At 41.1% G+C, this 15,490-nt stretch overlaps 1 protein-coding gene across 1 annotated transcript in view; it reads left to right on the top strand.

The window, feature by feature from the left end:
* The window catches only part of gmds (GDP-mannose 4,6-dehydratase), a 148,801-nt gene that overhangs the window by 111,315 nt on the left and 21,996 nt on the right, over positions 1-15,490 (top strand). The window contains exons 8-9 of the mRNA XM_080032494.1: positions 4,105-4,223; positions 4,842-4,938. Coding sequence (XP_079888620.1) covers positions 4,105-4,223; positions 4,842-4,938 — 216 coding nt within the window. The remainder of the gene's footprint in view (positions 1-4,104; positions 4,224-4,841; positions 4,939-15,490) is intronic.

Genomic DNA, 15,490 nt, shown 5'->3' on the forward strand with positions numbered 1-15,490 from the left:
ACGGACACTTTATGCGTCCATGTTTTTCCCTACAGTCTCGGACCAAATCGTAGCATTTGAACTTTCACCATGTTTTTTCGCCCTTGTGTGTGTCAGAATATAATTCAGGTGAAGGGGTCTGCGGTTGGTTGAAGGGGTCAGTGTCTGTCTCTTAGTTGGAGTCCAGTGTGAAGTGTGTGTGTGATGGGGGTCATCCTGTGGCCATGTGAACAGGAAAAGGTGATGGGCTAAACCTCTGAGGCTGTTTATCAGATAGCTAATGAAGCACAGCGATCCTGATAGAGGAGAGGTAACAGAGAAGAGAAAGGGGGCCAAAGTTAAAAGGAGGAAGTGAGGCATTTTAAAGGTGCACTATACAGTTTCAGATGAGGGGCATTTGTGAACATTTGCAGAGCCTGCAGTTGGTTTACAAAAAATGTTGACTCCATGTGTAATTCTTAGACTTGAATAATTATATCATCATAAATCAAAACAAAATTGGACTAGAATATGTTTCTAAACCAACCTGTGCGCCCTGCTGCTGTAAACAATACCAGTGAGACAGTACCTTTTCAGGTAGGTTTCTAACTTCAAACAGAGGAAGGGTTTTCTATTCAGTTATGATAATATACCTAAGAAAGGTTTCACTTCTCTGACACACCAAAAGTTACAAAGTGCACCTTTTAAGTTTGGGGAGAAGATGAGAGTTCAATGTGGGGAATACCCACAGTGCAGCCAGTACTCTCCCCTTAGCCCGTTATCGCTGAACAGGATGAGAAGAATGAACAACAGTCTCCAGTGATTTCACTCAGCTCCTTTCCCAATAGCATGAGCAGAGGAATATGCACATTATTTATCACATTTCCTGCTTTCAAAATCAGCAGAGGCCATATCACTCAGCTCCAGTCGTAAACATTTTCTCTGGCCCGCTGGAGAAGCCGAGCCGCGTTCCCAACTCCCATCATCACAGCCATCCAGTGTACTACAGGCCTCACATTCATCAGTGTGGTGCGCAAGAGGCCACTTCATTACAAGTTCAAATAATCAGCCAGTCACTTGATCAAAACAAGTATTACAGTGTGGATGTCAGTGTTTGATATTTCACCGTTTCCAGCGATAATTAATCCTGCTCACACCGAGAATGGAGCGCTTTAATTATTTTAAAATGGCACAAATTGAATTCAACACTGATTAAATTCTCAGTCTGGACCTGTGGTCTGCATTTGTTATGTTCGACTAAATATTATAGTGTAATATGTCAGGCGGCAACCACTTATCTTTTTCATTATCAATGATAAATGATTTATTTTGATTGTTTAATCTAGAGAAGTGCCAATAAACTAAAGAATTCCCATCACAATTTATACACATTTGTTTTGTTTTAGCAAAAGTACAAAACTCAAATATATTCCATTTGCAATGATGTAAGAAAAGCAGCAATTCTTTACAGCTTTAAAACAAAAATGGTAGTTAGGTTTGCCATTTACAGAGTTAAAAATACTGCTCTGTTTAGTTTATAAGACGTTAAGGATACCCACAATGCATGTTGGTGTGTAAGACTGAATGTAAACACCTCTTTTTGTTTATTTACAAGACATCTCCACAGGGCACCATTTTAAGCAATAAATTGACAGCAAGACAAGTTTGGTCTTTTGGACGATTCAATTCTCCTGTCAACTTAAACGAGCAGAAAATGTGGAAACAATTGGAAACACAGATTCAGATGGCAAACTGGTTGTGAAAGCATGACCGTGCTTCGATTCGTTTGTTCCGCTGTCAGTCATATGCTTGAGGTGCTATTATTGGCTGACGGAGCAGTGTGAGAATCTGGTGTGTTCATCAGGGGCCGGGGTGAGGGGTCAGGCTCAGGGGAGCCATCAGCGTTGAACGGTCAGGTGACCCTGAACCATCCTGAGATGGGACAGCCTTCACCTCCCCGAGGACGAGCATTCCATCACTGCTTGTGTGTGTGTGTGTGTGTGTGTGTGTGTGTGTGTGTGTGTGTGTGTGTGTGTGTGTGTGTGTGTGTGTCAGAGAAGGCATGTTCTTAGACAATGCCACGATCAACACTCTTGGGTAACAAATAGTACTGCCACAAAACATGTTTTGAATGTGAGGTTGCATCTTTTTCTAGCAGGATACAATATCTGTTGCTTCATCTGCTTTTTTTTCACTTCGGTCCTCAGAAATAGAATTTCATGGAACGGTATCTAAATAAAATCATATGACCAGATTTACATTACGTTTGCTGTGAATATCAATGGCTCTCATAGCATAGCATTTATTCTAATATTTTGTGGACAGTGGACACCCTGACATTTTATTAAGCATCAATATATTATGCAAATGAAAATATTTAAATGGGATAAGCGGATTGCTTTGAAACGACTGGGCATTTGTATGCTCTTCAGTGGATAAAGCCTTTGTAGGATAGAATAGGCAGCTACTTGAGTTTTTCTTTTTCTTTTTTTTTCCTTTTGTTCGTGTGTGTCTGCAAAGGACACACTTATGAGAACCATTTCAGAGGGAACTCAGAATCTGCTAAATGTGCATAGTGCAGACAGCCGGCCTCTGCTCCGTCCAGCTGTAGCACATAAAACATCCTAATGTGGCTGGATGGAAGACATACACACATGTGAAAAACACACACACAGACCATTTAATACAAATCCAAGTAGAGCGCATAAACTGTGCTGATGTGCTCCTCGGAGAGCGAGGCAGGCAAAGTGTTTAAGTCACCTCTGCAGAGACACAGGAACTGCACATTTATCCACCTTTCTGCTGCAGACAACCGACAGCATCTGTGCTAGGGCTGGACATAATTTACAATAGGCCAGAACATAACTAGTGGCTTAAAGTCAATTGCGTAAGTATTTTTTTACATGTAATAAAAAAGTGTAACGGTTTCACTTTCCATTATGAACAGATGTGATGTCATGTAAGCACATGCTACATTTATAATTAATTTAATCATCTCACCAGAGTTATTTCTTCTTATACCATTCCTCTTTACAACATTTTAACCTGAACCATTGACTTTAAAAAGTACAAATCATTCTTTATTGTAAAGCCTGTTTTGTTCACCCAGTGGTCACAGTTACTAAGAAGATGCAGTAACTGTCTCACCACAAAAGCATCGGGACTGGCGCATGGACAAGAAGTCTTGCGTTAACATTGAGTTTTTCAGTCTACGCTTATTTTTTATGATCATGACGCATACACTTTTTGGTTTTAATCGGAGGAAACACTGCTGAGTCACACAATATGCTGTTTATAGCAACACAAAACTACAGACAATGAGCTTTTGATTTCAGCACCAGGAATATAATTTCAAAAGAAATTAATGCAATAAGCAGAAGCGGAACCAATCAAATTCCAAATCATACCCTCTCATGCTGCATGCGTCTGTCTGTCTGTCTGTCTGTCTTTGTGTCCCCGGTCGAGTCTCTTCTAATCAGGCTAGACGTGCCAGAGGTCAGCGGTGCTGACCCGCTGGCTCTAGTTCATCATAAATATTATGGAACCACGCACAGACGCCCTCGCGCGCTGTTTAATATAGTGCTGGGTCCATTAAGGGGACCCAGAGTATCGGCTTTCACTGGGGGTATGTAGGCTAATAATAAAACTGCCTGCACTGTGTAGTTAGAAATAGTGAACACAAGGCCGATACTGGATTTTGTCCATGTTTTTTTTTTTCTGGAAGTTCATCTCCTCAAAGGTCGCTATTAAACTTCTCATCTATCTGTCTTCTGGTTTATAAGAGTTGTAAAGCTGTTGGACCCATCACACATGTATAAGTAGAAGGTGCATGTGCATGTGTGGCCACGTGTGTGTGTGTGTGTGTGTGTGTGTGTGTGTGTGTGTGTGTGTGTTTTTGTGTGTGCCAGCGGACAGAGTAGGCTTGTGGGAGCACTCTGTCCTCCTTTCCCACAGTATTTGTCCCATGAGCCCTTGCGGTGACGTCAGGACAGAGGTACGAGTGAATGCCCCTCGCACAGAGGTCGCAGGTTCACTTCCTGTCTGTCAGGACCGGGGTTGGGCACGGGTCCAGTGTGGAGCGCTGAACTGTCTCTTATGATCTCTCAGTGGTTTGACCTCTCTGTCTCTCTCTCTGTCTCCTTTCAGGCTATGTGGCTGATGCTGCAGACGGATAAGCCCGATGATTTTGTCATTGCGACCGGGGAGGTGCACAGCGTGAGGGACTTTGTGGAGAAGGCCTTCAAACTTGTGGGGAAGACCATTGTGTGAGTACACACACACACACACACACACACACACACACACACACACACACACACACACACACAGACATACTTAAACAATCCTACTCCAGACATGCTGTTCCATTAATACTTTTGGCAATATTAAATGTCTATATTTCACTTTTCCAATAAAGTCACAGCAATCATAGGACTGAGCCTATAAAATCTGTTTTTTTGAGGAATGTTCTGTCTCGTGGTCCAATGAAAAAGACGAAAATGAACCCACAAACCACAGTAATCTTTGGATTATTAAATTTATTCCCCTTATGACTTTCATCCATACCAACATAGCCTACATAAACATGTTATGACGCGTCACAAATGTTATAGCATTTTTTCTTTACCATGGGTTGACAATGTCAGACTGTATAAAATAGGCAGCAGGGTTCAATATTATGTGATGAATAATCTAAGTGAGGGGAGACAATGTTTTGAAGGACATATACTGGGCAGATACACAGCAAATGATCGTCCATTAAGCAATAACAGTTATTTAAATAAGGTTAAAAATATATGAATGACCCATCCCAAGACTTTTGGTAGGGCATTCTGTGTTGCTGTGAGAAAAACTTTCTTCCCGCTAAGATTTGTCTTTTCCAGGTGGGAAGGAAAAGATGAGCAGGAGGTTGGCCGTTGCCAGGAGACAGGGGTGATACACGTGAAGGTGGACCCAAAATACTTCCGTCCTACTGAAGTGGTAAGTCAGGTTTTCTCCCTGTGTTTGTGCTTGAATGCATGTGGTGTTCATGTGCTGGCTTTGTTTTGGTTTGACTGCTCTCTGGCAGTGGCATTAGTATCTCTTCATAATGAAAGAATAGTTTTTAAATGTGATACCACAACACGGCACTTTGTACATTTGACTTTAGAGATTTGCAGGAAACAGAAGTCTTTCCTCATTGCTGCAGCCCAAGCTAACTTGTCACGCTTCACAATAATGATGACTTAAAAGACTACACTGGTAGTGTTGCAAGCTTAACCCATTGATGACTATGGCAGTCTAAGATGCATGTCCTTAATGCCTGAGGGTTTTCTGAAAAAATAGTACGAATTGTTAACGTCTACCAAAACCTTAATATCTAAGCCTGTGTAGCACATAGAAACATGAAATAAAATACATTTAAAAGGTAAGGTTCACAGGTTTTATTTAAACATGCTCCCTTAGTGCTTACAAACCAACACATTTTTCTAAAAATCGGCAAAATTAGATGGGGGGGAGAAAAAAAAAGAATAAATAATATAAAATATTTAAAAATAATGTGCTAAATGAGGTTACAATCCAGCTTCCTTTTAGCATGGATAGTAGTGACTGAGTGTGCAGTGGAGAGATAAAGATAGACAGATATAGGAAGGAGGAGATAGCTTTATTTTATTATTTAGTTCAATTATCACTGGCACCATAAATCCGACTTCCCAGTACAGCTGGAATGCAGACTGACTCCCGCTGTCGGAAACCGATCAGCTGGTCCAAACGGCTGTATACCGCGGAGATGAAAACGAAACTGAAACTTAACTATCGCAGGAGATACAATGTGGCGTCGCGCAGCAGCCGTCATCAATGGGTTAAGCCAATTCACTAAAACGTTTGGTATTGCAGATCATATCAACAATGTGCAGTGACATTTGCAGAATAAATTTGGCTAAACTATATTAAAATGTTATTTATTAAGTTCTATATAATTCATGACATGTTTTCCCTGCATGTTCCCGGTGTGTCCAGGACCTTACACTTATCAGCCATAAAGGGGTCCAGCTGACTGCCTCAACCTACTTATTGTATGCTTTTAAAACCGCTGGAAACAAGCCAGTCCGCCTCTTTAAGAGTAATGTTGGCTACATCCTGCCACTTGGTACAATTCTTCTGAATAAGATGCTGCTTTAGCTTTAGTAGTGCAGCACAAAAGTATGTATTTTTTCTTTTTTTTCAAGCTTGTGCCATGAACAAGTGTGCCTGTACCCTTGTTTGCAACAGCTGCTAGCATCTAAACCAAAAAAAAATTAGCCATCATATTAGCCCTTCATAGGTGTGAAGTGTCTCTGATATTTGGGAGGTCTTTCTCTCATCACTGTGGCCCGGGGCTATTGTGACTTCTCCCCGGGGAAGGGTGTAGGGTTACCCTTGGGTGTTGTGGCCGAGATTAGCTGTCAGGTTCTCAGTTTAAAGCCAGGAGCGCCCCTCTGCTGAGCTTGGGCCCGGCCATATTAGAGCTGAGATCCAGTTGAGTGATGGGGGAGGATTAGCAAGGAGGCCCCCCGCTGACTGACTGACTGCTGAGGCAATGGAAGCGACGGTAACACACCTGGGCCCCTGTATTCTATTGTGTACGGCGGCTCATTCTTTCAAGGTCCTAACCCTGAATCCACACCGAAAGCTACCCCCAGACCAATGGTGACCTGTGGGCAAAGAAACGGGTCAGCGTTGGTCACAAGAGGTTTCGAGATACATCAACAAATGGATAATATAGTTTGTAGTGTGTTGATTGAGAGCAGGTAAACATCCGTGTAAAAGACTTAATCTGCTAAAGACGTTTGTGAAGACAGCTTTGAAAGGTTTCCATAGGTGTGAGTAGTTTCTGTGAAGATGTTTTGGTGAATTTAAGAAATGCAAAATCTCCTATTTGAGCGTTATCTTATACATTTAGGAACCATCAAAACAAAAAAGTATATGTATCAACATACAATACAATATCCTGGTGATATATCGGCACTATTTAAAAAAAAATAATTAAGCGGCTGCTAGAGTTAGTGGTGTTGTTGTATTGGAATACATCTTATTTTAAGGTAGTTTGTAATATTTTGCACCATAAAGTGACTGGAGATGGATCAATGAAGAGGATAGAAGCCCATTGTAGACGTTCTATATTAACAGAATATGATAAGTTCAGCATTCAGTAGCATTTTGGATGGTCACAGAAACATGGTATGAATATTTATTTCCACTGTCACCCTGTCATAAACACACCATCTTTGCTGCGTTTAAAACTTTTGAACCTCATGGAAACGCTTGTAAACCAGCAATACCACATGACCACTTAATCAAAACAGCACCACAGTTGACAGGCTGGATACATGGGCTGTTAGGCTCAAGAACATTTAGGCGTTGATATAAATGTCGAGGCAAACTGTCATAAAAGATGGACTAATGCTGAAGAGTTAATCAAAACTGACACATGTGGTATAATTTCGTCCTCACACTGTATGACAGTAGGTGTAACAACTGAAGATGAAAACCCTGGTCATTTTATAACTGTCAATATTTTTGTGTTGACGTTTTCCTGGTTTACTATGTGCACATATGGCACAGATCTAAATATTTATGGGGAATGTGTAAACATAGAAAAATAAGAACCTGTTCAGATATATTTTCTGGACATATTTATACATGGAAATGTATCGGGTCTTGCTTTGCTGCATATTTCCAGTTTCCAATATCTTCTGACTAACCGAGAAAGGGGTCCATTATGGGCTACAAGCCCCTGCGCTGCTGCCCCACCCAACTTCATGTGCAGAACCTGCAAAGACAGCATTCTTCTTAAATAGATCAATTTTAAAACGGATGATAAGAAGAAGCCAATAAAATTGAGATTTCAGGCTTTAGCGACCTGTAATTTTTCCGTCGAGGCTCAGCTATTATTACATTTACAGTGATCTAAAACTGAGAAAAGCATGTGAAAACCTAGAACCCGCTCATTTTTTCTTGATTAAAACATTATTTACATTTGGCAAACTGTTCCGTTGTCAGTCAATCAATACATTGATTCTTAGGAACGTGCCTAAGTTTGCATTGGTCTTTGTAAGTCAAAGACGTTTTCTGATGTGTAGCTCACACAGGAACAGAGGTTAAAGATTGATGAGATAAGCAGAAGAACACGGTTCAGTTACAGCAGGCCATTTCTCTGCTCAGTCCCACTGTCTCTTCATTTCACTGCTCGGGTTTAAAGAGACTGAAGAGTGTTTAACCTCTGACCCCTTCAGATAGGAAGTGACTGACACCGGGCTCACAGCTCAGCATTGTGGCGCTCCTGAAGTGGAAATACCTGTCATCAAGAGTGTGTGTGTGTGTGTGTGTGTGCGTGTGTGTGTGTGTGTCTGTGTTTGTCTGTCTGTGTCTGTGTTTGTCTGTCTCTGTCTGTCTGTGTTTGTCTGTCTCTGTCTGTCTGTGTACATGATAGAGGGAAGTCCTCGGGCTGTGTGTTAATATGTAATTCATCATTATACCAGTCAGTGTGTGTGTTTGAGACTAGTTAATTTATATCTGGCCCAGGCCCACTCGGGAGAAAAGCATGCAACTGGAGGGGTGGGGGTGGAGGTTTGAATATGCAGGTGTGCTTCACATGTGATGCAAGCGTGTTAGTTTTTTTGTGTATGACCGTTCACGTCATTCGGGATACAATGTTCCCTGGGGGTGCACAGATGACGGCAAGTGTGTCTGTGGTCTTGAAAGCTATTTGCTCGATTTAAAATGTGCTACGTAGAGGACTAAAGTCGCTGGTAGTCATTTTGGAAAAGTAAAAGACATGTGGTTTGAGGCTGTCACGGTTGATTTGATAAATCTGCAGGTAAGTTCTCAAACTGCTCTAACTGCCATGGCTGCTGGTTGTTTCCATTGAATTGGCTATGTAGAGCTGTCAATCATGCTTGTCAGCCTGTGGGCATCTGCCAGCAATGAGGTTTGGCTCAGGTGAGCATCCTCTGCCTGAGCCTTTGCATAGGTGTGTCACAAACAGCATATTATCGGTTGCGAGATTATGTTCAGCATAGTACCGTCGTTGGTGATATGTCTACCTCTGTTTGGTTTTTACTGTTGGGTTGTAGAACTTGCTGAGAGATTTACAAGGCTGGATATGATCACTGGCCTCCGTGTGAATCAAGCCATGTCGTTAATGAAGGGAACAACGGAGACGATACAATTCACAATAGGTGTGTGAATAATAGGATAATAGATGCATTATATGGAGTGATCTTGTGGGGGCCTTGTGTGTTCTTGTTTTACTGGCTTTAAATTGCATCACATTTCCACATGGGAAGTCAACTACGGAATATACCAGATAGAAGAAAAGTGCAATACTACAAAAGCAGTTAAAGGGGCACTGCAGTAATTAAGCATTTAACCATTTATTTCGGGAACCTACGAGGTCAAGTTTAACAAGAAAGGATAATATAAATGGAAAATGAGTTCAGTTCCAACTGTGGACGCTTGTGGAAGTGTGTGCATGAATGCGTGAATCAGCGGCACTAATGGTGTAAGGCGCTTTGGACAAAAATGCTACATGAAAGTAACCATTTACTATTTGTTTGTGCACAAGTCAAAATGTGCACAAATTTGCATGTTGGCACTTTAGCCTGTCAGTGCTTACTCAGCCCTGCTGTCATACTTCCAAGTTCACGTGTTGCCAGGGGGTATAAACTGCTGCGTGTTGAATGACAGCTCTGTGGTTTCTGTCCAACCTCTCAGGCAGAAGAGGAGGAGAAGTGATGATGAATGGGAAGTTGTTGCTCTATCGCTCTTTATCTCTCTCTGACCCATCAGTGTTCGCATAACTCATCCACAGTCATTTTCTCACCATAATTCCTAACCCTTTTTGGACTTATGTCTGTTCCTCAGTCACCATGATGTAACAAGTGTTAGTCGGCAACATAGGAATGCGCTTCCAGGCGAGATTATCCTCCTGCAGGAAAACGCAGACAGACGGAAAGTGGGCCTCTTTATTCCCGACCATATACTAACTGTAGTTTTGACCAGAATCAAAAATGTCATCTGTCTATCTGACCGCCAGAACTGATTATCACAAATCAGCTTTGATTTATAGTAGGACTATATGAAACTATCAATATTCCTCTTGTTTACAATCAACACTATGGGGTTACAAGTTCAGGATTCAGGAAAAACATAGCGAGCTCTTCAATATACCAAGTAAATCCACAAAAGGGGAATTTGTTTTGGCAATAGCATTCTCCTAGAATATAATGCTTGTGTTTGATGCACAGTAGCTCTCCAGTTTTTGCACACAGTCTTTGTCGATAAAATCTAAAAAGTCATCTTTGTATATTTACAGATTGGAGAGATTTGCTTATACCATCAGTCTCTTGGCAGCTGTAAGGCAGCTAACCTGAGGAACCTCATGGTTGTGTTCCAAGGTGCAGCTGTTTATCTTATTTGTCCATCAATCAATTTTTTAATTAATCATAACATTAGAGTTTATCAAAAGCAGAAGGGAAATGCCCATCAGAAATTCTTGAGGGCCCGGAGTGACATCTTCTAATGAAAAGCTGCCTTGAAACAATGCATGTTGTCATTTTCGCTTGACAAATGACTCCAAAGATTAATGGATTGTCAAGATTGGTGTTGCATAATTTTCCCAGAGTCATTTAGTCAACTAATAATTCACTGGAATGATTTAGAGCATATTAAAGTATCTGGGTGTGTTTTGGATTGACACAAAGCAATCACCATCAGAAGTTCCCATGTGTCCAAAACTACAAATGTATATTAGGGATTTTTAGAGTGACGTACTAGCATTTCCTGCAGTGCATTTATGGACTGTCGATGCATGACTGATCATCCTTTTTGTTTTAAATATGCAAGTTTATTCTTGTACGGCAGAGACATGAGTGAAAAGCAGCAGAGCTACATGCCACTGTTGCCGCATTACTCAGTGTTGTTGAGTGTGGGCTGCCTTCACATAAACAGACACTCAAAAATATGGTTTGTCCTTCAGGTTAAGCTTTATCTTTGAGTACATGCAAAGAGAGGAAAGACACTGAATAAATCCTGCTCTTATCTTTTGCTCTTTCCCTGTCACACATCCTGTCGCTGCATCACACCATGTTTTAGCCGGTAATGCTGGTGCCATTCTTGGTTATTTATTGGCAGTGAGATTTTTCTGACTGCAGAAATCCCACTTCTTTACTCCGGATAAGGAGGAAGAATCACATTTGGATGAGCACTTTAGAGGTATACGACACCCTAAATCAAAAGCAAAAATGCAGGAAGTCTTCCGGGAGATTTTCACAGAGCTGTTGCATGCCAGTTCTTTATCCAGACATCAGGTAAGAATCAAAAGTTTTCACATCAGCCCCTAAAAATAGCTCTGTTGACAAACCACACCCCTGTATCTGTCAACTGCCTGTCTGTAAGTACGTGTGCATATACGACAGACTCGATTCCAAACTTCCTTCTTGCTTCAGATAGCTGTCATTCCAGCAGTGAGATGTGCGTAACGAATTCACCAGAAAGCACTCTGCTGCATATTCGTATATGTCATCAGTCCCTTCTGTCATTGGACAGAGGAGACCAGACAATGGTTCCAGTGATCCAAGGGAATGAAGACAGCGGGTGTTGTCATAACCTTAATGACAGTTGGCAAGCAGAGCCAACCCACCTGTTGAGGTCATCAACGTGACAAAGACACACCTGAATGATCTGGTTACTAAATAATGTTTTGCATTGTCAAGAGGTATTGAGTTTAAAGGACAATTCCACCCTTGGATACTCTGACACAGTCAGATACCAATCGGTGTGTGATGTTGAATGCATTCCTTGTGGCTTTGTGCTGAAGTGTTGTGACCTGCCTCCACTACTTCTGTTAGTGATCTCACGACTTTCACAAAGTGTCTTTTGATTACTCCCACAGACGGGGCCTGGACTGAATAAACGTGGACATAGGACCAAAACCTGCGATACCTCGCTACAGTATTAAACTAGTCTGCCAGCAGTGGGCCATTGAAAACTACAATTAGAGTGGGTGGGTGCTACTGATATTATTGCGCACAAACCACACTACTATGCAATTAGCTTGTCAAGTTCACATTAACATCGCATGGCACAATGGCATACAAGAAAGGTTAGAATGTATTTGCATTGTGATAGATAATAAGAATATATTTTTTTTTCAGAAGTTTGTTAATACTGTATGTTCTTTAGCTGTGCTATACAGCCCCTAGACCTCTTTCATGTACACGCAAAATAGAAATATGCATACCTCAAATAGCATTATGAATGCCTTTAAACAGTGTCATTGTCTCAGTGTAACAAAAACTGCTATAGTATTACCACCAAAGGAAATAACAACTCTAAATACCAGTCTCTTGTCAAATGTTTATACGGCAGCCTTACGTTGTAATGAATAGGGGCGTACCGGTAAAGTTTGTTTTGGCCCCCGATCAGACGATATGATTCTGATACTTGTTTACACAGCAACAGCAGTTGCGCAACGCTGATTAAACATGTATATGACACATTTAAGTAGCGGGTGAAGCCTACTGACTTTGGCACATGTTATTGTTCAGCTACTTGATCCAAATAGGTCATGGTTCACATTATCACATGTGGCTGTAACAATGGTCAAGGTTTTGTTAAAACCAACAACACTTTATTTCAATCACAGTCGAGAGAGATATAAATTGTGTCAGAGGGAACTGTGTATAAAAGACCTAACAGCTTGACATTTTCATTTAATGTTGTGTAAAATATGAAGACATTGTGGTTTAAAAAATGTATTCATTGAAGGCATCATATAATTTCAAAGTGTTGGAACAACACATACAGTATACAGTATATACTTTATTTTATGTAAAATGCACTTTTGCACTTTTTCAATGTAGGAGAAAAATCAACTCTTTTTCTACACCTCAACCTTTCAGAAAATCTGTGTTCAAATACCCAAGTCAGATTTCTCTCCCGACATATGACATCATATGTTGGTACAGCAATGCAGCACTATAAGAGAGGTTCAAACCCTGCCCAGCGTATTCCTACACAGAACTGAACATTAATTGTGTAGTGGCAGGTCGTTGTTTTCAGAAAGTCACACAATTCATCCAATGCAGTTCCCGTAATGGCTACGTCAAAAACACTGTTTGGCAAAACGGCAAGCACTTTGATTGACCCATACTGACACCTTTACGGTCAGTATGGTGTCTTTTGTAGCAGTAGACATGGGGTACTTGGTTCTCAGGCCTCGTTGAAGAAACAGAGCTGGTGTTGGGTTTCATTTGACTCCATGCAGGCGGTCCAGACCTCATAAATCCACTCCCAGGATCCTTTTAGAGTTGTCTCCACACAAAATGACTATTGCAGTTTCCCTGATTGGAAGAGGACAAGACTAGCTCTGTTTGAATTACTGTCAAGTGTGACTGTAGTTTTTAATCAGATATTGTATAACCGTTCTTCTTGACCCCTCCTTAAATCCTCACCAATTACTTATTCTACTATCTGACCTTTCTAGTGCACATTAACAAAAGTGATGAACAACTTGTGCCGTGTGAGACCATAAGATTGCAGCAACCACAGTGTCGGATCCCACTATGGAGTACATTCTTTATCCTAACAATGAGAAAAACAGGTATGACCCTACAGACATATGTGCTGCTGACATAATGGCTCTTGGCAGGCAGTAACTCATACACTCCTGTCCCTGTGCCCCAGAGAAAGATTTAACAGTTGGCCTGTTTTTTTTTGCGTAATATCTGCTACTTAATGAAGCCTAAAATATGGTGGCTATTTCAGAGTTTTCCAGTACTAAGTTGGAATTCTCTATAGGCCTCCAGCTGAGAGGTTTTTGAAAGCACAAGAGGCTCTTGAAGCTATCACCTGTTTTATATTCTACTTACTCAAGAAACAAAATATATGTTTATATCATTATTTTTGTAGGTCTTATTTTTATCCTTGTGGCCATTATTCCTTTGGGTTATCATAGCATTTGAAGCACCAGTTCAATAATAGTGGTACACTTTAGGAATAAAGATCAATAAAGATCACTCAGACTTACCCGTAGAAGTCAATGAGTGTATTCATCTGTTAAGGGTCTCTGATTTGAATAGTATATGGTTGCCAGATGAAGCACCATATGTAACTACACAGCAACATTTACAGCTCCATCTTGTCTCAAAGGTACATACCTGTCAACCGCACTGTAATAATATTAGGGAGATGAGTGATGCACAACATGTAGAAAGCAGTGTAACAACGTGCTGAATTCTGACCCTTTTTTTCATCCTTGTTTCTGCTCACTGTTCAAATCTCAGGAGGTCAGCTTTTATACGTAACTCCAGAACCATGCAACCATTCATGTACTGCTTTCTGTTGTGTGGTCGACTCTGATTTCCACTCAACTCGACAATGTTGTCAGAGGGGGCTAAAGAACAGGAAATCTACTTTTGAAAAAAAATGTAGATGCAAAACTTTTAACATTCTGAGCATCTGTACTTGGAAAATTCAAAGTCTGGTCCTGCCAAAAACCAGAGTGATCAATTGATGTTAAGTTTAACCTAATTACATAAACCGACCTAAATTTAATTTTTCTCCTTAAAGGTGAAATTAAAAGTATGTCAAAGTATATTTGCCTTTTAGTTTTTACTTCAAAGTGAGAACGTTTTGTGATGCTCTACGCACTCGCTCCTCAAGCCGTATCTAGCAATACAATTAGTAACTGAAGTTTTATAGCAACCAGACGGAAAGACGGATAAAAACCACAAAAATAACACCAGGGTTGTGAATAAAATGGAATTTTCCCTTTTAAGGGACCTTTTCTTTTATTACATGGCTCACAAAATGCATCGGTCAGAGTCAACGACCTGCCAAGATAGTGAACCGCTAAATATGTTGAAGCGAATCCATATATACGATTACAGTAAAGCCATGCACTGAGGCATTCACCTTTTTTATTTGTCAGTTATCATTCAGTTACATATGGTTTTGGACAATGTGGGGCATGTCTGGTCGGTAGGGATCGAGAGGAATGAGCAGCTATTATTATCCTGCTTTATGTCTCTGGCAGTGTAGTGGTGTCAGTCAGAGGCCGGCGGTGGAAGCCATGGGGGCCGGTTAAAGACTGCTGGCTCTCTGAGGTGCTTCATCTCGGGGCCGAGGCAGCGAGACCTCTAACTGAACCGCAGCCGTTTGGATGGAGAAGTGCTGAGGCAGCAAACTCAGCCCATTTCACTGGGTGGAGTTCTTCTACTGTACTATATGTCTTAACACAAGAAGATGTGGCGGTCGGCTTTGGGCCAGTGCACGACTTTATCATCATGCAAACATCGTCCCCGAAGCTCAGTTTCACACATCATTGTCAATTATTTTGTTTTACTCCACACTTGTTTCCCAGTGCCAGTAGTTAGCACCAGCATCTGTGATCAATTTGTTGCGATTTATATGCCACAAATTAGTCTGTGTTTTTAAAGCAGCGTGTGTCTGTTTCACCCTGGCGTTTTTGGGTGTTGGCGAACAGAGCAAGCTCCAGGATTCCTCAGAT

Source organism: Ammodytes marinus, assembly GCF_949987685.1.
Source record: "Ammodytes marinus genome assembly, chromosome: 8".
NCBI lineage: Eukaryota > Metazoa > Chordata > Actinopteri > Uranoscopiformes > Ammodytidae > Ammodytes > Ammodytes marinus.